This window comes from Dendropsophus ebraccatus, chromosome 5, assembly GCF_027789765.1.
Source record: "Dendropsophus ebraccatus isolate aDenEbr1 chromosome 5, aDenEbr1.pat, whole genome shotgun sequence".
Classification (NCBI taxonomy): Eukaryota; Metazoa; Chordata; class Amphibia; order Anura; family Hylidae; genus Dendropsophus; species Dendropsophus ebraccatus.
The window spans coordinates 58,759,876-58,781,600 of NC_091458.1; the positions used below are offsets into that span (position 1 = coordinate 58,759,876).

A 21,725-nucleotide genomic window follows, 5' to 3' on the forward strand; every position below is an offset into this window, starting at 1 on the left:
GCTATTACACGTAGCGGTGCGCGGTCGGCGCCTGACAAAAATAGGGTCTAACCTATATCAACGATCAGCTGATGATCGTTGTCATCGGCTGATCGTTGCATTTATTACACGGAGCGATAATCGGCCGAATCGGGCCAATTCGTCCGATTATCGTTCCGTGTAATAGTACCCTAATGCTACGTTTACACGAAACAATTATCGGGCGAATTTTCGCGATAATGATCGAATTCGAACGATAATCGTACGTGTAAACGCGGCGAACGATCGAAAAATCGTTCATTTTGATCTTTTAACATGTTCATAAATCGTCGTTCGCCGATCGCAAAAAATTCGCCAATCGTTCCGTGTAAACAGTCGTTCACTGATTTTACCTATGTGTGAGATAGGCTTAAGCGATCGCAAAACGATCGCATAGCGAAATTTCTGTACGATATATCATACCGTCTAAACGCTGATCGTTATAAAAAAAATCGTTACTTCGAAATCGTTAATCGTACGATCGGGCCAATAATCGCCTCGTGTAAACTTAGCATAAGGATAGAGAATTTTACTCTTTCTACTTCTTCTATCATGTAAAATCTAATCAGGCATGTATTGCTCCAGTCCTTATGCCCCCTCTTATTTGTAACCTAACTGCTGCATCAGACTACACCGGGTCTGCGTAGGGGCTTTGTACACTAAAAGCGAGTGTATTTTTATTAAGATTTTGCAAAGTTGCTTCTTTATTTTGGATGCATTGGAGCAAAAAAAAAAGTATTGTGTAAGTGTCCACCATCTTTCAGAATTGTCAGAACCGTTAATCAAGAATTATATATAATCTCAACATGCATTTCCACTTTGCCTATAAATGTAATGGTTATAATATAAAATTGCTTTCTTCTTATCAGACCAAGGAAGTGACACAAGCTATGAATGAGAAGAGATTTGATGATGCCACTAAACTGAGAGGAAGGTGTGTGTTGGTGAATCATTTTACAGTGTATAAAGTCATCAAACATTACATTCACCTTTTTATTTTAAGAGCTGTAGAGCAGACATGATCCATCTACAGTCTGCATATTGTAGCCTGAAGCTAGGTTAAAGGGATTCTCTGGGTATAAAAAAGGCTTAGGATGGCATGGTTATAAACAGGGCTGTGGAGTCGGTAAGCCGCAGCTCCGACTCTGACTCCTGAATTTTATCAGGACCGACTCCGACTCCTGCTCGTTCATAAATGGCCAGTCATATACCAGGGGAGTTATTTATCACACTGGCTCAGCAGCTTCTCCCTAATGTCCTACATGATCCTGGGGCGACTTCTGAGGGAATAAGGAAACATATAAAGCAGATTCTCCTGTGTGTGCAGTGGATGCAGCCAGTCTCCAGCCTCCATGTCCTGAACAACTCACAACTAGACTAGAAGGAGCAGGTGGTCTTTTAGTTTTAAAGTAAATATTCACCATACACACAGAAACACAGATACCTGTAATATAGAGGTCAGCCATAGTGATATAGAGTGGGTTACACATAGTGATATAGAGGGGTCAGCCATAGTGATATAGAGGGGTCACTTTGGGTGTGGGGGCAAGCCATAGCGCACACACACACACACACACACACACAGCCTGCTGCAGCCATAGCGCACACACACACACACACACACACACACAGCCTGCTGCAGCAAAACTTATAAAATTCATATCAAAACTCAATTTTAAATCGTTCTAAACTTTTTTTTAAAGCTGGAGTCTGAGTCGGTACATTTTTTCCGACTCTAACTCCAGCCAAAACTAGCTCTGACTCCAACTCCACAGCCCTGGTTATAAAAAAAAGAAGGTATACCTCAACCTGCACAGCTAACTGTTCCAGTCTCTGCTGCTTCCTGGTGACATTTTCTTTATCATATTTTCAGTTTTTCATTTATCCTAGTATGTTTTTATGTAGGTAAAAAACATAATATATGAATAGGCAATGTAAATATTAGGCTGGTTTTACATTACAATCCACCAACACTGACTGGATCCAGTGATGGCAGATATTAAAGGGGAAATTTAGGTAGTTTGGTGCCCTGGGGACGGGACAATCAACCTCAGAGTGCACCAATCTGCAGCAGCCTGCTCTCATAATGAACTGATGTCACTGCAGAACGCTGCCCCGATATTCATTAGGAAGTGCACTGGGAGTGGTCCTATCCCCTGCGCACCACACCACCTCATTAGTTTATTAAATAAACAACACTTCCTGAAAACTGCACTGAGGCTTAAGGGGGGTTATCCAGTGAAAAATTTTTCTTTCAAATCAACTGGTGTCAGAAAGTTATATAGATTTGGAATTTACTTCTATTTAACCCCTACCATACAGGTTACGTCCTGGGCCACCTAGGGGTGTTCAGAGCGGCCGCAATGGCCCCGCTCTAAACCGCTGTGGTCCCGGGTGCCGCTTGTAGCCCGGGACCGCGGCTATTAGTGGGCACGGTCTTATGGCCGTGCCCGCTAATTAAGCATGTAGGTACAGCTGTCAAAGTTGACAGCTGCTTCTGATAACTACTTGCAGCCAATTCCCTGGTGTCTAGTGGGGGGATCGCCACAACCCCCCCCCTTATTATAAATGATAAAAAGCCCCCTCCCCTAATAAAAGTTTGAATCACCCCCCTTTTCCCATGTTATAAATAAAAATAAATGAATAAAAAAACATATTTTGTATCGCCGCGTGCTTAATCACCCAAATTATTAATTTATCACATTCCTGATTTCGCACTGTAAACTGCTTAAGCGCAAAAAAAATCCCAAAGTGCAAAATTGCGCATCTTTAGTCGCATCAAATCCAGAAAAATTGTAATAAAAAGCGATCAAAAAGTCGCATATGCGCAATCAAGGTATCAATAGAAAGAACACATCATGGCGCAAAAAATGACACCTCACATACCCACATAGACCAAAGGATAAATGTGTTATAAGCCTGGTAATAAAACATATATTTGTTAACAATGGTTTGAATTTTTTACAAGCCATCAGTTAAAATAAAAGTTATACATGTTACATATCATTGTAATCGTAACGACTTGAGAAACATATATAACAAGTTTTACCCCAGGGCGAACGGCGTAAAAACAAAAACCCTCCAAATAAAAAAAAGTTGTTTTTTTTTTTTTTTTTCAATTTCATCACACATTTAATTTTTTCCTGGTTTTGCAGTGTACTTTATGAACAAATTCAGTCTGTCATTGCAAAGTACAATTAGTGGCGCAAAATATAAGGGCTCATGTGAGTTTCTAGGTAAAAAAAATGCCAGTGCTATGGCCTTTTAAGCACAAGGAGGAAAAAAAGCAAAAATTGAAATTGACCAGGTCCTCTAAGGGTTAAAAATCTCAAGTCTTCCCATACTTATAACCTAATCTATATCCTGCGGAAGTGTTGTTGTTTTATTTACATTCATCCATAGTGCTCTTTGCTGACATCTCTGGCGGAGACAGGAACTCTCCTGAGCAGGAGAGGTTTTCCATGGGGATTTGCTACTGCTCTGGACAGTTCCTGTCTCGGACAGAGGTGGCAGCAGAGAGCACTGTTTCTGAATGTAAATAAAATAACACTTCCTGCAGGATATATTATAGCTAATAAGTATGGGAAGACTTGAGTTTTTCAAATAGAAGTAAGTTACAAATCTACATACCTCTCTAAAACTAGTTTATCTAAAAGAATTTTTTTTTCCGCTGGACAACCCCTTTAAGGTAGGAAAATGACATACATTCCCAGCACACTGTGTGCTATAGGGAGATATCAGCAGGTTAGATGCTTCTGTACTTTGTATAAACACATGTACTTGTGTTATCAGTCATACTGACCCGGGCAGATGTACAGGTGAAAACAGGGCTAAACACAAAGCTATAATAAGTTCTATCAGCAACATCTACACATCAGGCCTAACAATAGGCAAAAACATTAACAATGGTTATTAGAAATATGCAAGATATTGTATTTCCTGTATATATAGACAATGTTGAATAAATGTGTAGTTTCTGTTGAGAAAGATTAGTTTTATGCACATACATAAATGGAACTTGTTTTTACAGGAGCTTTGAAAACAACTGGAATGTGTACAGGACCCTGGCTCACATAAGACCACCTTCTACTAAGGTCTGCACTGTTCTTAATGTGTTGTTGTAACATTGGTGACTGAGATTGTGATGGATCCATAAAAAACATTATTAGGGCGCAATATGAGCCATGTTGTGGAGTTTCCAGTATTCTGTAGCAATTGTTTTTAAAGTGTAACTCCCATCTTTTGCTGGTGGCAAGTTATGCTGTCAAAATCCTGCCACTGCGCTCCCTGTGCAGGTTCACAACGGAGACGGAATTCTTCCGGCAGCGCCATTGATTGCATTGTCTACAACAGCACTGCTAGAGAAACTTTGTCTTCGCTGTGCGGCTGCACAGGGAGCACGGTGGCAGGATTTTGACAGTGTATCCTGCCGCCAACGAAAGATGATAGTTACACTTGAACAAAATGCGGGTCCAATGTAAATTTTGTCTATTTTTAAGGTCAGTAATTTTTTTTTCTTTACTGCCTATAGAGTGGATATAACCTTGCCGTGCTGAATGTCGGAGCCCCTGCAGCTGGCATGAATGCTGCTGTGAGATCCACTGTCAGGATTGGCATTATCCAAGGGCACAGAATGTTTGCTGTCCATGATGGATTTGAGGGCCTTGCTAAAGGACAGGTACATCTTTTGCTTATATTAGATAGTTTAAAAGGAACCTGCGGACTAGTAGTTGTAGCTGGACCTGATGCTGTTAGGCCTGACATATGGCATAAGTAAGTAAGTAATGATTATCTGTAGGCAAGGTAAAACATTATGAAAGCAAAAATAAAAATGGCATATTACAGGTATTAAAAATGTACACTAAGTAGATGCACCTTGAACGGGAATTCTGGTTTATCTGTGCAGAACATACTCAGTTGATGAACACTAGGTGGCAGCAGTGAATAGTGAAATTAAATGGTCAATAAGATTTGATGATGTTTTTTTTTAATATTCTTTAGTTTAATTTTGCCATTAAATACAGTGCAGAGAAATACCATTAATCCAGCAATAAATGGCACAAAATTATTATACATATCACTCTAGTCATAGGGAAGAAAAAAAAAAAATATATATATTTTTTTTTTTTTTTGTGGGGGGGGGGGCACTGTGCACAGAGGCAGACTACATGTCTAATGAGATATCTAGGAGAGGACCCAGCACTCAACTGACTCCTAATTCACAACACATAGTAGTCACAAAAAGGGACCAGTGATGCATGTAAACAAACAACATATGAATGATTAGTGACCTCAATGGTACATTGATCCAAACTCTAAGGAACACAAACCTGGAATGGATAATACATAGAAGAATAACTTAGATTTGGTATTGTGACCCAAATATACTATTGGTCAGTCACGAGACTGCTCGTCATTTGCATTAGGATAACTGTTTTTTTTATGTTCTGTTAATTTAAAAATATTAACTTCCAATTAATAATAGATAATCAGCAATTTTATACAATTAGATTGAAGAAATTGGATGGGCAGGTGTTGGTGGATGGACAGGACAAGGCGGATCACGTCTTGGTACTAAAAGGTGAGACTTCATGTTAATCTTGATCTGCATATATTTCACAGAAATAGATAAAATATTCTGCTCAGAAACTAAAGCATAACTTTTATTGATGTGTTTAAAAATACAACAAATAAACAGTGATGCCCATCTGGGGCTAGGGTAATGCAGGGAGGGTGAGGTTTGTGAGCAGGACTGTCCCTTTTAGGGCATCAAACTCCACCTAGGATTAGGGAAGGAATAATACATTGATAATAAGCCTTTTATCCCCAGGCCGCTGTGATATATATTTCCAGATCTCGCCAGGACCACCTGACCAGTCCAGTACAGCTTTTTTTTTAATAGAATAAAGTTGGCTTGTTAACCCCCCCAAAAAAAGAAACTGTCTAATATAGGAGCACACCCACAATCAAATACGTCAAAAAACACAATAAAGTTTATTGGACATAAATCAAAAAATACAAAGAAACAGCATACAAAAATGGCAAAGAAAAGCAGATCCCTGCACACTAAAAACACTTAAAATTCCCAAGAAGGGAAAACATGGTGGGACCCACACTGTAGTGGGGGACCCCCGAGCCAGCCAACGGTCATACAATACAGCTCAAATAACCCTCATAAATGATAAAAAAAAAAAATAATTATATGTGAGCCACAAACAAACTCTTAATAAATATAAAGTATACAAATATAAGACAACAAAGCAAATACAATGTGTCAAGTGTATAGTGACTATAATATGGGATAACAAACAGTAAAACAGTCAAAAATCATGTCACCAAACAGAGAGGGAGAAGAGCGACTCGTGGCGGCCCATGATGCCCCCACGAGTCGCATCATGGGCCGCCACGAGTCGCTCTTCTCCCTCTCTGTTTGGTGACATGATTTTTGACTATTTCACTGTTTGTTATCCCATATTGTAGTCACTATACACTTGACACATTGTATTTGCTTTGTTGTCTTATATTTGTATACTTTATATTTATTAAGAGTTTTTTTGTGGCTCACATATAATTTGTTTTTTTTTTTTATCATTTATGAGGGTTATTTGAGCTGTATTGTATGACCGTTGGCTGGCTCGGGGGTCCCCCACTACAGTGTGGGTCCCACCATGTTTTCCCTTCTTGGGAATTTTAAGTGTTTTTAGTGTGCAGGGATCTGCTTTTCTTTGCCATTTTTGTATGCTGTTTCTTTGTATTTTTTGATTTATGTCCAATAAACTTTATTGTGTTTTTTGACGTATTTGATTGTGGGTGTGCTCCTATATTAGACATTTTTTTTTCTTTGGGGGGTTATCTTGTGTGTTTGAGTGTCTTAGGAAGCACCCCTTCTTTCTGTTTATTATTTGGTAGTGCAGGCCCCATTTGCGATGGTTGCATAAAGTTGGCTTGTATTACTAAGTGTATGATTTTTGCTGTATCTGTACTGGATAGCTAGGGGAGCTGTGGTTTGGATATTGAATACCCAGCATCTACCTGCAATTGACTGCATTGTCCCTGGTGTTTATCTGTTCATATTGTTGAATGACTATCTAAGCTTTGTCTTACTCTTTCTATAATACATTTATGCTTGTTATTATAGAGTGCTGCCTAAGAAGTACCTTGAAGAAATTAGTAAAAATATAAGCAGCTTTAATATACATGGACTGATCATTATTGGGGGTTTTGAGGTAATTCTACATTTTGTATTAAAAAATAAAATGCCATCTATCTGTCTAATGGTGACAGTGCAAGCACAGTGTTAGTGAGTGTAGTGATGTCACAGTATACAGTTTAAGGGATTTTCCAGTTTGAATAAAAAGTAAATTACGGCTTGCTAGGGGTGTAAATGAATACAGCATATTCACTTTTCTTGGCTCATCACTGGTCTGTCCTTGTGCCTTTGTGCTCATCATGAGAGAAACAAAGGCATCAGGACGGATATGAGCAGGGAGATTGAGTACATAACACATCCAGCAGGTTGTAATTTTATTTTTTAAATTTATTTAAATTGAAAAATATTTAATGAATACAGTGATATAAAATGTATGGTTCCTAAACACTGTAAAGGGATTGGTACAGCTTCTCCTGGTGATGACAGATATTAGCAGGATAATTTAAAAAAAAAACAAAAACATAAATTTAGGATAAAGCAATTATCTCTGTATCTAGCTTTCTCAGACACCACAACTACTATTTTGCTGCTATAGATATTTCAGACATTCTTCCTAGCAGATGCGAGACCCATATTTCATTTTGTGAATGTCTCCACCTGTCCATGTACATCTATGTAATGAAAGCGTGTTTCCTGCAGGCCTTTACGGGCAGCCTGGAGCTGATGGAAGGACGTTCCAAGTATGAAGAGCTGTGTATACCACTTGTTGTTATCCCAGCCACTGTTTCAAACAATGTTCCTGGATCAGACTTTAGCATTGGGGCCGATACAGCCCTGAACACAATCACTACAGTAAGTATTTGTGTTCACCTTGCACTGCTTTATTGTGTTTTTTATTTTACATCTATAAAATTATTTTTGCAAAAAATGGCTGCACTAGACACTTGTTCACATTGCATTTAGCAATGAAAGTGACCTAGCAAGAGTGTAGCATTACAATGCCAACAACGGGCATGGCTTCCAAGCTTCAGGTAACAAATAGACAGACAGCACAGTAAGTGGTAACTCGATAGATAGATGCACTTTTGGAAAACAATTTAGTATTAATACCACACATAGATAGGTGGCCAAAAGAGTGTTGTATACCAAGGGCCAAGTTTCTTTGTTGTGGAACTCTATCGGCAATGTGTGTCAGAGCTCAAAGAGAAGGCTTGAACACTGTATATACAGAACCTCAGCCTATTAAATCATGGAAATCACTGCTCATTGGAATAGCTCTTGCACATAACTATCACATCAACAGACTTATCCAGGACATATGTCACAATGTGGCACCTATCACTTTGTAGAATATCTTAGGCAGGATGTGATCAGTCAGGTTCTAAAGTTGAAGTGTTGGAAACAGAAAAAGTAGCCAAGCATAAGATCCCGAGTGACTTGGACAAGGAAAAGATTGTGATAGCTATACAAAGCATCTCAAATACAGCAGACCTTTGTTCCCAATATGCATTGTTAGGCATCTACCAATAGTGGTCTAAGGAAGAAAAAGGTGAACTGGTGATAGGGTCATGGACTAGGCTCATTGATGCATTCGGCATACCTGTCTGATCATGAAGAATACCCACTGGAGGATGAATTGCTGGTGATGTTACTGCTGGTAATGATAGTAAGGTGCATCACAGCTTGCTGTGTATGGGGCTGCATACACCAGTCATAGTGCCCATGCTGACCTCTGGGCACTGCCATGAGCTCCTACTGAGGACATATAAGCATCAGAACTGAACCGTTGTAGGAATGGAAAGGTGGCCTGGTCTGAAGGATCACATTTTCTTTTGCATCGTGTGGACAGCCCAGTGCATGTGTATTACTTATCTGGGGATAAGATAGCACTATAGAAAGAAGAGAAGCTGGTGGAGACCCCTGTGATTCTTTGGAAAATGGTTTGCAGGGAAACTTCGATATGTGTCAGCTTCCTAACTTCCCCTCCCTCACTATTGCCAAGCAGGATAACGCCTTCTGCCACACTGAAAACTTTGTCCTGGATTAGATTTAGGAAAATAAAGGGATGAAAGCACTGATTTGGACTCCAAATTTGCCAGATCTCAATATGATTGACATCTGTGGGCTGTGCCCCAAAAAACTGGTTAATCCATAGAGCCCTCACAATATACAAAATCTGGTGTTAACATGGCGGAAACCACAGGTCAGAGGTCTGTATGCCACAATAGGTCAGACTTTGTGGGGATGAGGGACCTACAGAAAATTAGGCAGGTGATTTCGATGTTATGGCTAATTAAAGTAAATGTGTAATACAGATGGGGCGTATGTTTTACCCTTTACTGTATATATAAATTTATCATATTTTTTCTGTAGACATGTGATCGGATTAAGCAGTCAGCAGCAGGAACAAAGAGGAGAGTATTCATCATTGAGACTATGGGAGGATACTGTGGATACTTAGCCACCATGGCAGGCTTCGCTGCTGGTGCCGATGCTGCTTACATCTATGAAGAGCCATTTTCCATACATGACTTACAGGTAATGAAGGCTCATAAAAAAATTCTACACACTTTCTGTTTTCTGTGCTTGTCAAATGCCAGACTGTATAACAGGTGATATGCCCTCCAGTATGTTGTTCCAGGTTTCTTCATGGGTGCTTGGACAACTGTGGCTATTTGGCTGGGGCTACACTGTGACTATTTGTACAGTTACAAGATTGATTTAAACTATTGAGTGACAGCTGCAGTCGACAAGATTGCTTACAACTCATTGTATTTCTTTGGACTGCAGCTGTACCCCGAAAGTTAAAATCAATGTTTTTGCGTTACAATCCAAGTATGACACCTGGAGGTGCTGCATTGCTTTGTGTGGCAGGTGTCATCTGAAATAATAAAACTCTTACGTAAAGTGAACCAATCACTACAAATTTGCTGCTAAAGATACTAGCAGCAGCCGATAGATGTGCTAAAAGGCTCCTTTACCATGTCTTCTATGTAGTCTGTGGTAATGTTATCTGCTAAAATTAAGTCCTTTATTCGGGTGTGCAAGGCAGGGAGAGAGACGGGAACTAGTCATCTGGGCTGTCACTAGTCACGGCTCTCTTCTTGTCAGTACGCTCTGCAAGAGGATTGACAGGAAACAAGGCCTGTTAGAAGCCGCTTTTCCTGTCAAACAGGCCTAGTTTCCTGTCAATCATCCTGCAGAGTGTGCTGACAGGCAGAGAGCCGTGACTAGTCAAAGCCCAGATGACTAGTTCCTGTCTCTCTCCTTGCCACATGCACCAGAATAAAAGACAGACGTCACCACAGATCACATAGAAGACATGGTAAGGGAGTGTTTTAGCACACCTATCGGTTGCTGCTAGTAGCTTTGGCGGCAGAATTGTAGTGATTGGATCACTTTAAGATCTGTGTACAAAAATTTTATCAGCATTGGTTCCACATTGTACCATATCGAAATAAGTTATGTTAGTGATCAAGGAAAAAAAAATATTTTTTTATTTTTACTGTAGACAAATGTTGAACATCTGACAGAAAAGATGAAGACTACAGTGAAACGAGGTTTAGTTTTACGGTATGTAACCTATGTAATCTAACAGGAGATGTTCCTGACGATTGGAGAATGTCCAGTGTTATACCTATCCACAAGAAGGGTAGTAGTAACGACAGGCTAGTAACATCTTTAATAGTCTCACTTCTTAACCTCTTAGGGACATAGACCGTACCCGAACGGCATATGCCCGCAAGAGGAGTTCAGAGAGGGGCCGCGCCGCGACCCCGCTCTGAACTCCCGCGATCCCGACTGCTATCTGCAACACAGGACCGCGGCTATTAGCGCGAGAGGCCTGATCGTCGCTCCCGCTAATTAAACATGACAGCTGCATCTAACAGTGTTAAATGCAGCCCATCACTGGTGTCTAGTGGCAGGATCCCCTCCCCCGCGATGCGATCGCAGAGGGGTGATCCCTTGGTCTTACCAGGCCGGGCCTCAGCGACGTAATGATGCTGATCCTGGCTTGGTTATTCTATTGCAATGGTCTGCAGCAGACCAAAGCAATAGAGCACCGATCTGATGGATCGGTGCTGTATTATATAGCTATACTGATCTCTATGAGGGATAAGTGTAGCTATATTAGAAGTCCCCCAGGGGGACTTCAAATTAATGTAAAAAAGTGAAAAAAAAAGTGTTCTTATAAATACAAACCCCCTCCCCTAATAAAAGTCAGAATCCCCTCCCTTTTCCCATTTTATAAATAAAAAATAAATAAACATGTTTGGAATCGCCGCGTGCGTAATCGCGCAAACTATTAATTTATCACATTCCTGATCTCGCAAGGTAAACAGCGTAAGCGCAAATACCCGCCAAAGTGCAAAAATTGCGCATTTTTGGTGGCATCAAATCCAGAAACATTGTAGTGAAAAGCGATCAAAAAGTCTCATATACGCAATCAAGGTACCAATAGAAAGAACACATTATGGGGCAAAAAATGACCCCTCAATCAGCCCCATAGACCAAATGATAAAAGCGCTATAAGGCTGGGAATAGAGCGAACATTTTTTTGCTGTAGAAGGTTTTATTTTTTTAAAAGCCATCAAATAATATAAAAGTTAAGCAAGTTGCATTTCGTTTTAATCGTACTGACTTGAGGAACATATTTAACATGTCAGTTTTTCCATAGTACAAACGGCGTAAAAACGAAAAAAAAACAAAGAAAAAGAATTGCAGGTTTTTTTTCCAATTTTACCCCGCATATAATTTTTTTCTGGTTTTGCAGCATATTTTATGCAAAAAATAAGTCTGCCATTGCAAAGTACAATTCGTGGCGCAAAAAATAAGGGCTCATGTGGGTTTCTAGGTGAAAAAATGCAAGTGCTATGGCCTTTTAAACAGGAGGAAAAAACGAAAACGAAAATTTGCTCCGTCCTTAAAGGGAACCTGTCACCCCCCGTGCCGAGGTGACAGGCTCCCGACCCCCCACTACAGCCCCGTATACTCACCTGATCCTGCCGGGTCCCGCTTTTGGATCCGGTCGGGTCACGGAGATCTCTCCCGGCACACGCGCTGAGAGATGAGTCCAACGCTCATAGAGAATGACAGGAGAGTCCAGCGCTCCGTCATTCTCTATCAGCATGGGACTCATCTCTCAGCGCACGCCGGGCTGCAGCGGCTGAGATCTCTGTGACCCGACCAGATCCAGAAGCGGGATCAGGTGAGTATAGGGGGCTGTAGCAGGGGGTCGGGAGCCTGTCACCCCGGCACGGGGGGTGACAGGTTCCCTTTAAGAGGTTAAGAAAAAGATCATAACTTACCACCTGAAAACTAACAACATGATAGACCCAATCTAGCATGGCTTTACTAAGGTCATACCAGACTAATCTTATTGATTTCTGTCACAAAAGTGCTGGTTGAAGGTGGTGCTGTGGGTATCGCTAACTGAATATGGCCTTTGATATAGTTCCCCATAAAAAGCTGATCGAAAAGTTAGTGAAGATTGGACTTAATCCCTGGATAGTTCAGTGGATTTGTGGTTGGCTGAAGGATAAGATATCAGAGTCTTTTATAGTGAATGGTTTATATTCCGAGCAGAGACTAATTACAAGTGTGGGCCACAGGGGTCTGTTCTAGGTCCTATTTTTCATGTTTATAAGTGACATGGGAGAAGGTTTGGTACTAAATCAATCAATTGACAATTTGGGCTAATTATTCACTGTCCACATCTAGGCATGGTCACTGCCAGATCTGTTGAATGTAAAATCACTTAAAGGGGTACTGTGGCGAAAATCTTTTTCTTCACGGTCAACTGGTTTCAGAAAGTTATATAGATCTGTAATTTACTTCTGTTTAAAAATCTCAAGTCTTCCCACACTTATTAGCTACTATATGTCCTACAGGAAATGTTTTATTTTCAGTCTGACACAGTGCTCTCTGCTGACATCTCTGGCCGAGACAGGAACTGTCCAGAGCAGGAGAGGGTTTCTATGGGGATTCATAGAAAACCGAGACAGATTTCCTGTCTCGGCCACAGCATAAAAAATACTAAAAACCTATTAAAAACGACACAAAGTATTTCAGGGTTGCACAGATCCCTTTTTCAAGTGTTACATTAAAACCGTGTAACAAACATACTTTACAACAGCACGTCAGCTTATTGACATCACATGACAAAACACAGGTAAGCGGTAATTAGAACCCACCCCTCCCAGTGGCAAGAGACAGAAGCAACACACACAAACATAAACAAAGAATGGAAATTTAAAGTTGAAAAGCCTTGCTAGTGCTAAAAAAAATTCTACAGGATTCACAATTAATAATATTATTACCAGGTACCTGGTATTTCTGGTAAGTTCAGCTTTGTTTTACAGCATGATAAAAACAAAATAAAATAATGAATATTGCAAACTTTCTTTATTTCACATATATTGTTGATTTAGAGCAGCTAGGTCAGACACAGTCGAGTAGAAGGCAGAATCCAGTGGAGGAAAAGTGACAGAGGAACTATGGATAACCGCTTCTGTAGCATTAAAGCAAGGTGCTTGTACTCACAGGAGCACTGCCTACCACATCATAAGAAACAGCCTGACAGATGCCTCTTCATGTCCGAGTTAAGAGAATGCATGACGTAGGTTTGTTTTTACTAGTTAAAGACACAGACTGGAATATGTTCTTCTAGTCTTTTTCCCACCAAAAAGTCTTTAAAAATATGTTTAACATAAAAAAGTGATTTAAATAGTAGGTCATTTTCTGATGACACATTCCCTTTAACCCTTTAAGGACGGGGCCACTTTACGTTTTCGTTTTTTCCTCCTTGTGTTTAAAAGGCCATAGCACTTGCATTTTTCCACCTAGAAACCCACAAGAGCCCTTATTTTTGCTTCACTAATTGTACTTTGCAATGACAGGCTGAATTTTTGCATAAAGTATACTGCGAAACCAGGAAAAAATTCAAAGTGTGGTGAAATTGAAAAAAAAAATGCATTTCTTTTATTTGGGGGATTGTGTTTTTACGCCATTCGCCCTGGGGTAAAACTATTGTTAACAAATATACGTTCCTTAAAATCGCTCCATTCCCATGCTTATAACGCTTTTATCCTTTGGTCTATGGGGCTGTGTTAGGTGTCATTTTTTTGCGCCATGATGTGTTCTTTCTATCGATACCTTGATTGCGCATATACGACTTTTTGATCGCTTTTTATTACATTTTTTCTGGATTTGATGCGACCAAAAATGCGCAATTTTGCACTTTGGGATTTTTTTGCGCTTACGCCGTTTACCGTACGAGATCAGGAATGTGATTATTTAATAGTTCGGGCAATTACACACGCAGCGATAGCAAACATGTTTATTTATTTATTTACTTTTATTTAAAACCTGGGAAAAGGGGGGGTGATTCAAACTTTTATTAGGGGAGGGGGCTTTTTACTAATAACAATACTTTTTTTTTTTTTTACGCATATACCAGAAGCCCCCCTGGGGGACTTCTAGTATATACACTTTGATCTCTCATTGAGATCTTTGCTGTATAGTTATACAGCAAAGATCAATGAGATCGGCACTCGTTTGCTTTCAGCTGCTGCAGCCGAAAACAAACGAGTGCCGAGTCGGGGACGGCGCCATCTTGGAGCGGTCTCCGGCCGGCTTCAGTAACGGAGATCGCTCCTCCGGAACAACGTCCCGGAGGAGCGATCTCACCCACTAGACACCAGGGAAATGCTGCATCCAGTAATCGGATGCAGCTGTCATGTTTGACAGCTGCATCTGATTACTGTATTAGCGGGCACGGCGATCGGACCATGCCCGCTAATACCCGTGGTCCTGGGCTACAAGGGGCACCCGGAACTGCGGCGGTTCATAGCGGGGTCGCCGCGCGGCCCCGCTCTAAACACCTCTTACGGGCGCATGACGTACGGGTACGTCATGCGTCCTTAAGAGGTTAAGATCCTTTATAGCACTTTAAAGTGCTATTTTCGTAAAAGTGGCACTGTAGATACAGAAATCTATAAGACCTGAGTTGGAGGGTCCTCTAAGCCTCACACATTCTTTCGAGAAGTACAGTGGGGAGAAACAGTATTTAGTCAGTCACCAATAGTGCAAGTTCCACCACTTAAAAAGATGAGATAGGCCTGTAATTGACACCATATGTAGACCTCAACTATGGGAGACAAAATGAGAAAACAAATCCAGAAAATCACATTGTCTGATTTTGTAAAAATGTACTTGCAAATTATGGTGGAAAATAAGTATTTGGTCAGTAACAAAATTTCATCTCAATACTTTGTTATATATCCTTTGTTGGCAGTGACAGAGGTCAAACGTTTTCTGTAAGTCTTCACAAGGTTGGCACACACTGTTGTTGGTATGTTGGCCCATTCCTCCATGCAGATCTCCTCTAGAGCAGTGATGTTTTTGGGCTGTCGCTTGGCAACACAGACTTTCAACTCCCTTCAAAGGTTTTCTATAGGGTTGAGATCTGGAGACTGTCTAGGCCACCCCAGGACCTTGAAATGCTTCTTACGAAGCCACTCCTTCGATGCCCTGGCGGTGTGCTTTGGATCATTGTCATGTTGAAAGACCGAGCCATATTTCATCTTCAATGCCCTTGCTGATGGAAGAAGGTTTGCACTCAAAATCTCACGATACATGGCCCCATTCATTCTTTCATGTACCCGGATCAGTCGTCCTGGCCCCTTTGCAGAGAAACAGCCCCAAAGCATGATGTTTCCACCCCCATGCTTTACAGTAGGTATGGTTGTTTGATGGATGCAACTCAGTATTCTTTTTCCTCCAAACACGACAAGTTTTGTTTCTACCAAACAGTTCCACTTTGACCATAGGACATTCTCCCAATACTCTTCTGGATCATCCAAATGCTCTCTAGCGAACTTCAGACGGGCCCGAACATGTACTGGCTTAAGCAGTGGGACACGTCTGGCGGAGTCCCTGGCGGCGTAGTGTCTTACTGATGGTAGGCTTTGTTACATTGGTCCCAGCTCTCTGCAGTTCATTCACTAGGACCCCCCACGTGGTTCTGGGATTTTTTCTCACCGTTCTCGTGATCATTTTGACCCCACGGGGTGAGATTTTGTGTGGAGCCCCAGATCAAGGGAGATTATCAGTGGTCTTGTATGTCTTCCATTTTCTAATTATTGCTCCCACAGTTGATTTCTTCACTCCAAGCTGGTTGCCTATTGCAGATTCAGTCTTTCCAGCCTGGTGCAGGGCTACAATTTTGTTTCTGGTGTCTATTGACAGCTCTTTGGTCTTCACCATAGTGGAGTTTGGAGTCTTACTGTTTGAGGGTGTGCACAGGTGTCTTTTTATACTGATAACAAGTTTAAACAGGTGCCATTACTGCAGGTAATGAGTGGAGGAAAGGGAAGACTCTTAAAGAAGAAGTTACAGGTCTGTGAGAGCCAGAAATCTTGATTGTTTGTAGGTGACCAAAAACTTATTTTCCACCATAATTTGCAAATAAATTCTTACAAAATTAGACAATGTGATTTTCGGGATTTGTTTTCTCACTTTGTCTCATAGTTGATGTCTACCGATGATGTAAATTACAGACACCTCTCATCTTTTTAAGTGGGAGAACTTGCACTATTGGTGACTGACTAAATACTTTTTTTTTTCCCCACTGTATATGCCAGAGCACACTGTGCCCACCTGTCCTGCCATTAGAAGTGTCTGCTATACTAACCACCTTTAGGGTCCTAGACAATGCAATTTTATGCTCCTTGCTATATTTTGTCAATAGCGTACTGAATAGATCTTCTTGTAAGAAATGTTAAACTTTGTTTTTGTCACTTAAGGAATGAAAAGAGTAATGAAAATTACACCACCGATTTTATATTTAATTTATACTCAGAGGAAGGAAAAGGCATCTTTGACTGTAGGAAAAATGTTCTCGGTCACATGCAACAGGTAAGAAGGTTGCAATGGAGTGTAACCTAAATGGTGAATACACTAACAAGTAATATGGCATCTGCTTACAGATCAGTTTGACATTTATATGTTCAGGAGAGGATTTTGATGCTTATACACACGCATGCGTATGCACAGATCTACAGATTTGTCTGTGCACTTTGGAAAATATTAAACCATGAGCAGAATGAGTATGTTCATTCTTCTTGCACATTCCGCATAAAAAGTGTCAGATGTGGCCATGGATACATGTGAATTCTGAATGTGGGTGCATACCTTTAATAATCCTAATTTCAAACAAGTAGTAATGTACTGTTATAACCACATCTTACATTTAAAGGGGTAGTTGCTCCGCACAGATGAGGTTTCTTAAAGTTGTCTGTCAGATTGTTATATGTACTACACTTTCCTCAATAGGAACCTAACCCATTGCATCCATACTGTTAAATAAACTATGAGGGGGAGGCGAGCACTGACCTGACAGGTTGGCGCTCGCTTCCCCTCATTATCGTGCTCTGTAATACGACCTTAACACACAGAGCTGAAAATGTATGTCTGCAACAGAACTAATACAAATATGCTTGATAATGCGCAGTGTCTTGTAAACATTATAGTCTCTACATGGACATTTTGCTACTAGGAACGATACAAATAAAGACATAAGGACTATGGACACCTTTTTTTATTCTTTATTTATACATATTATAAAATAAAACACTTTCTTCATAAGTCTTTATATATGTTCTGTACTTCTATTTTCAGTAAAGTCAGTCAGAGAAGCAATTCTGTACTGGGCTTCTATCAGCCTTCCTCTCCTCTCCTGATGGTCCACTTTCTTCTGGTCATAAATCAGCTTAGAAGCTGACAAATAGATGGGTTGTTAATAAGCCCTCCAGAGAGTCCCTTCTGTGATGGACACAACTGAAAAAAACAGAAGCTGCAGAATATAAACAAAACTTTTTTTTTTTTTTTTTTAAATAAGAAAGTTAAGGGGTTTTTTTTGCACCATAATACCTACAAAGAAAAAAAAAAGTAAAAATGCTTTTTGAAGGTGCCTATAGCATTTCTTTTTTTCTTCTTTCTTGCATAGAACCCATATAACTGCAACAGGCATGAAATTCTGTAAATGTTATTCCCCTTATCTTTCAGGGGGGTACCCCTACACCATTTGATAGGAACTTTGGCACAAAAATGGGTGCAAAAGCTGTACTGTGGATGACTGGTAAAGTGAAGGAGTCTTCCAGACATGGTATGCTTCTCTCTGAATTACACATTAGTTATTCTCTCTCAGTTTACTTACTGTGCTCACATACCGTCCTCTGTTACAGGTCGTATATTTGCCAATACTGCTGAGTCAGCCTGCTTGCTGGGAATGCGCAAGAGAAGTCTTGTATTCCAGCCACTGGTGGACCTGAAGAGTGAAACTGATTTTGAGTATGTTTTCTTACAACTGTATCATAAGATTGTAATGTATGAAATACCCTAGCTGTCAGTAATCCTGGAAGCATTTCAGGGACATTAACAGCTAGGTAGAATTAACAAGGCTGAATTCATTTTATGTTCAAGCACTAGGTGTGCAACATCTAACACTGCTATAGACTATAGTCTGTAAACCGAATATATGCTGAAAGAATGACCTGGTTGGTATGTTGGTATATCGTGGCTCACCTGTATTGCAAGGTGTAGTTGTCAACACAGCTGTCTACAAGAGCTAAGAATAACCACACAAGAGTCAACAGCAGACATATGCACCTGTATAGGCATACATTTGGTGGTATATTTCAAAGATGTTTGTCGAACATGATGCCTGTATGTGGTGTTTGTAAAGCTAGTCTTTTGTGAAAATGTTTTTTTCTGTTTGACTTTCTTAATCCTTTGTCCCTGACTACATTAGATCTCGAGAAAGACCCATATAGTAAAGCAAAAGAATCCATAAAAAAGTAACTGCAACTGGGCAACTGCAAATAATGTTAGGGACAATACACTGCATTTAGAAAAAGGAACAATATTTAAAGAAATAAAAATTCTCAGGGGTGGGATTATTTAAAGGAGTATTTCAGAAAATTATTTATACTTTTATAACTACTCAGATAGTCAAGAAAAAAAATACAATAGAATGTACTTACTCACTGCTTATATCTAACTATCAGTTCCCAATGTCAGCTGACTTTTCTCCGCTCGAACACAGAAAAAGTGCCTGCTCAACCATGCTCGACTATAACAGAGACTATGGGGGACTTATAAATGTCCCCGCATCTCCGGCGGACTGCCTCTACATAAATCCCGTGCGCGTCGGTGCGCACAGCCGAAAACCTACGCCACCTGAAAGGTGGAGTAGGTTTTCGGTGTATCTTTGAGTAGAAAAAATTATAAATCGCGCAGACTCTGAGTCCGCGCTCCCCTCCACACCACCTCCCCGCCCCCCTGGCGTACTCAGCGCGAAGTGCCGATATGCGAATATTTTGCGAATAAAATCATTCGCATATCGGCACTTTACGCCGAAAATCATCAGTACGCCCGATAATGCATGTCCCCCTATAACTATCAACAGAGATCAGGTCATAAAGGAAAGCCTGAGATTTCTCCTCTTTTCAAACCCATTCCTGGCTTTGGCTTAAAATCTTTGGCAGATAATCTGTCAGATAATCTTTCTGTGTAAATGGACCCTTATAAATACATTAAAAAAAATCTTCATATTTCTGAGACATAAAGGACGAATCACATAACACCATTGCTAGTCTGACTGCACCAAAGAGAAGGCAATACAATACATATGCTATGCTAGTTGTGATTTATATTATTTTTTTGTTTTTAGACATCGTCTTCCCAAGGAACAGTGGTGGTTGAAACTTCGCCCCATCCTTAAAATCTTGGCCAAATACAACATCAGCCTGGACACGTCTGAAGCTGCACATTTGGAACACATCACCAGGAAGAGATCTGGGGAATCTCACATGTAAATTAGCAGAAGATGCATGTAACACCTCTGGAATACAACCAGGAATTAGTGTACCTGTTACCTGTACATGCTGGAGACAAGGCATGGTATTGTCTATGTGGTTAAAGAGGCTCGTCTCTTATTACAATGCTAGGAACCAGAGGAGACCTCACTGTTACAGACACCTATTTCAATAGGCTTTTAACTAGGAAGCTATCTACTTATATAAAACATGCAATCTATCAGTCTTAAAGTGGCCATCAACCTCAGAAAAGCTAGTGGCCAAATAACTGTTCAGCAGACAGCTACCCCTACTTTCTCCCTTATTTATATAGCTGGAAATATATAGACAGACTAAGCTCATGTCGATGTGATTCTCTGCAGAGATATCCCATGTCTATAGCCATCATTACAGGCCCCTTTCAATGCAGAATATTTTTTGATTTGACCATGACCACCTCCAATGTGTATAGGTGATGGGTACACTTTAATGGAGTGCCTCATGTATTTAATGTTACATTCATGATATTTATAGTATTTTTGTTCAGCATGAAAATGCATCTCTGTATAGCGACTATTTTAAAAATTGCCCATAAAACTGTAAGCACACACAAATTCACTTTACTGTGAAAATTAACAAGTGTTGTGGGTCATGGCACATTACACGTACGTAGATAAGAAGCTCATGTTAATCCAAATTAAATAAAATACATCACAGCAGCTTTGATGTGTAACCAGTAACCCATGATATATTGTATGAATGTAGTAACAAATCTGTGCCATACAATTTTCCTGTCTGTTATTGGGGGGTATAAATAATGAGTGCAATTTTTGTTTAGTATTAATAAATCTAGGACAGAAACAATAAAAAGTGGCTATTTATTACATGTAAACATTTCTCAAGTTAATTAAATGCTGTGCATGCTTTTTTAGCTACAGCACATGACAACAAAAATCTTGTGTATGAAGCCTGTATGGTAGCACACAGTACCTATAGTCCTGTTTTGAAGCTCTAGACTTTCCAGATGTCTAACGGTTCTGTGTGCTCCCATATAGTAGTTAGGCCCCCTGTGTGCTCCCATATAGTAGTAGTTAGGCCCACGATGTGCTCCCATATAGTAGTTAGGCCCCCTGTGTGTGCCCATATAGTAGTTAGGACCACTGTGTGCTCCCATATTGTAGTTAGGCCCACTGTGTGCTCCCATATAGTAGTTAGGCTTCCTTTGTGCTCCCATATAGCAGTTAGGCCCACTGTGTGCTCCCATATAGTAGTTAGGTTCCCTGTGTGCACCCACATAGTAGTTAGGTCCACTGTGTGCTCCAGTATTGTAGTTGGGCCCCCTGTGTATTTTCGTAGGAATTAACAAATACTATACCTCATCAGTAGGACAAAAATGGAGCTTAAATCTAGGATCTGTAGTGTGACTGTGCTTTACTTTCTTATAAGTGTTGCATCCTTTTTCCTCTGGATGCAGTTCAGTATATTTTTATAATGGGCAAGGTGTGATATAGGTTGTATAAAAAATAAGTAACTTTAAAGGGAGTTCACGTAAAGGGTATTGCGACATAAGGTAAAAAGAAAAAAAAATTATACTGCAGTAGAATATATTATTGCTTATCTCTCTGTACCAGTTCTTAAAGAACAAAAATACTATGTTTTGTGTGGTTATGTGGACTTCTCCAACATTCTTTGCGGCCATC

The 21,725-nt window shown here is 40.2% G+C and overlaps 1 protein-coding gene across 2 annotated transcripts in view; it reads left to right on the top strand.

Annotated features, from left to right (window-relative positions):
* LOC138792631 (ATP-dependent 6-phosphofructokinase, muscle type) overlaps window positions 1-20,917 on the top strand; it is a 61,551-nt gene extending 40,634 nt beyond the window's left edge. For both annotated transcript variants that reach the window (XM_069970275.1, XM_069970274.1), the window contains exons 13-24: window positions 888-952; window positions 4,049-4,112; window positions 4,550-4,696; window positions 5,529-5,599; window positions 7,157-7,244; window positions 7,868-8,020; window positions 9,542-9,706; window positions 10,680-10,741; window positions 16,975-17,086; window positions 18,236-18,335; window positions 18,415-18,520; window positions 19,902-20,917. In XM_069970275.1, the coding sequence (XP_069826376.1) occupies window positions 888-952; window positions 4,049-4,112; window positions 4,550-4,696; window positions 5,529-5,599; window positions 7,157-7,244; window positions 7,868-8,020; window positions 9,542-9,706; window positions 10,680-10,741; window positions 16,975-17,086; window positions 18,236-18,335; window positions 18,415-18,520; window positions 19,902-20,046 (1,278 nt within the window). In that variant the 3' untranslated portion in view covers window positions 20,047-20,917. The remainder of the gene's footprint in view (window positions 1-887; window positions 953-4,048; window positions 4,113-4,549; window positions 4,697-5,528; window positions 5,600-7,156; window positions 7,245-7,867; window positions 8,021-9,541; window positions 9,707-10,679; window positions 10,742-16,974; window positions 17,087-18,235; window positions 18,336-18,414; window positions 18,521-19,901) is intronic.
* The last annotated feature ends 808 nt before the right edge of the window (window positions 20,918-21,725 follow it).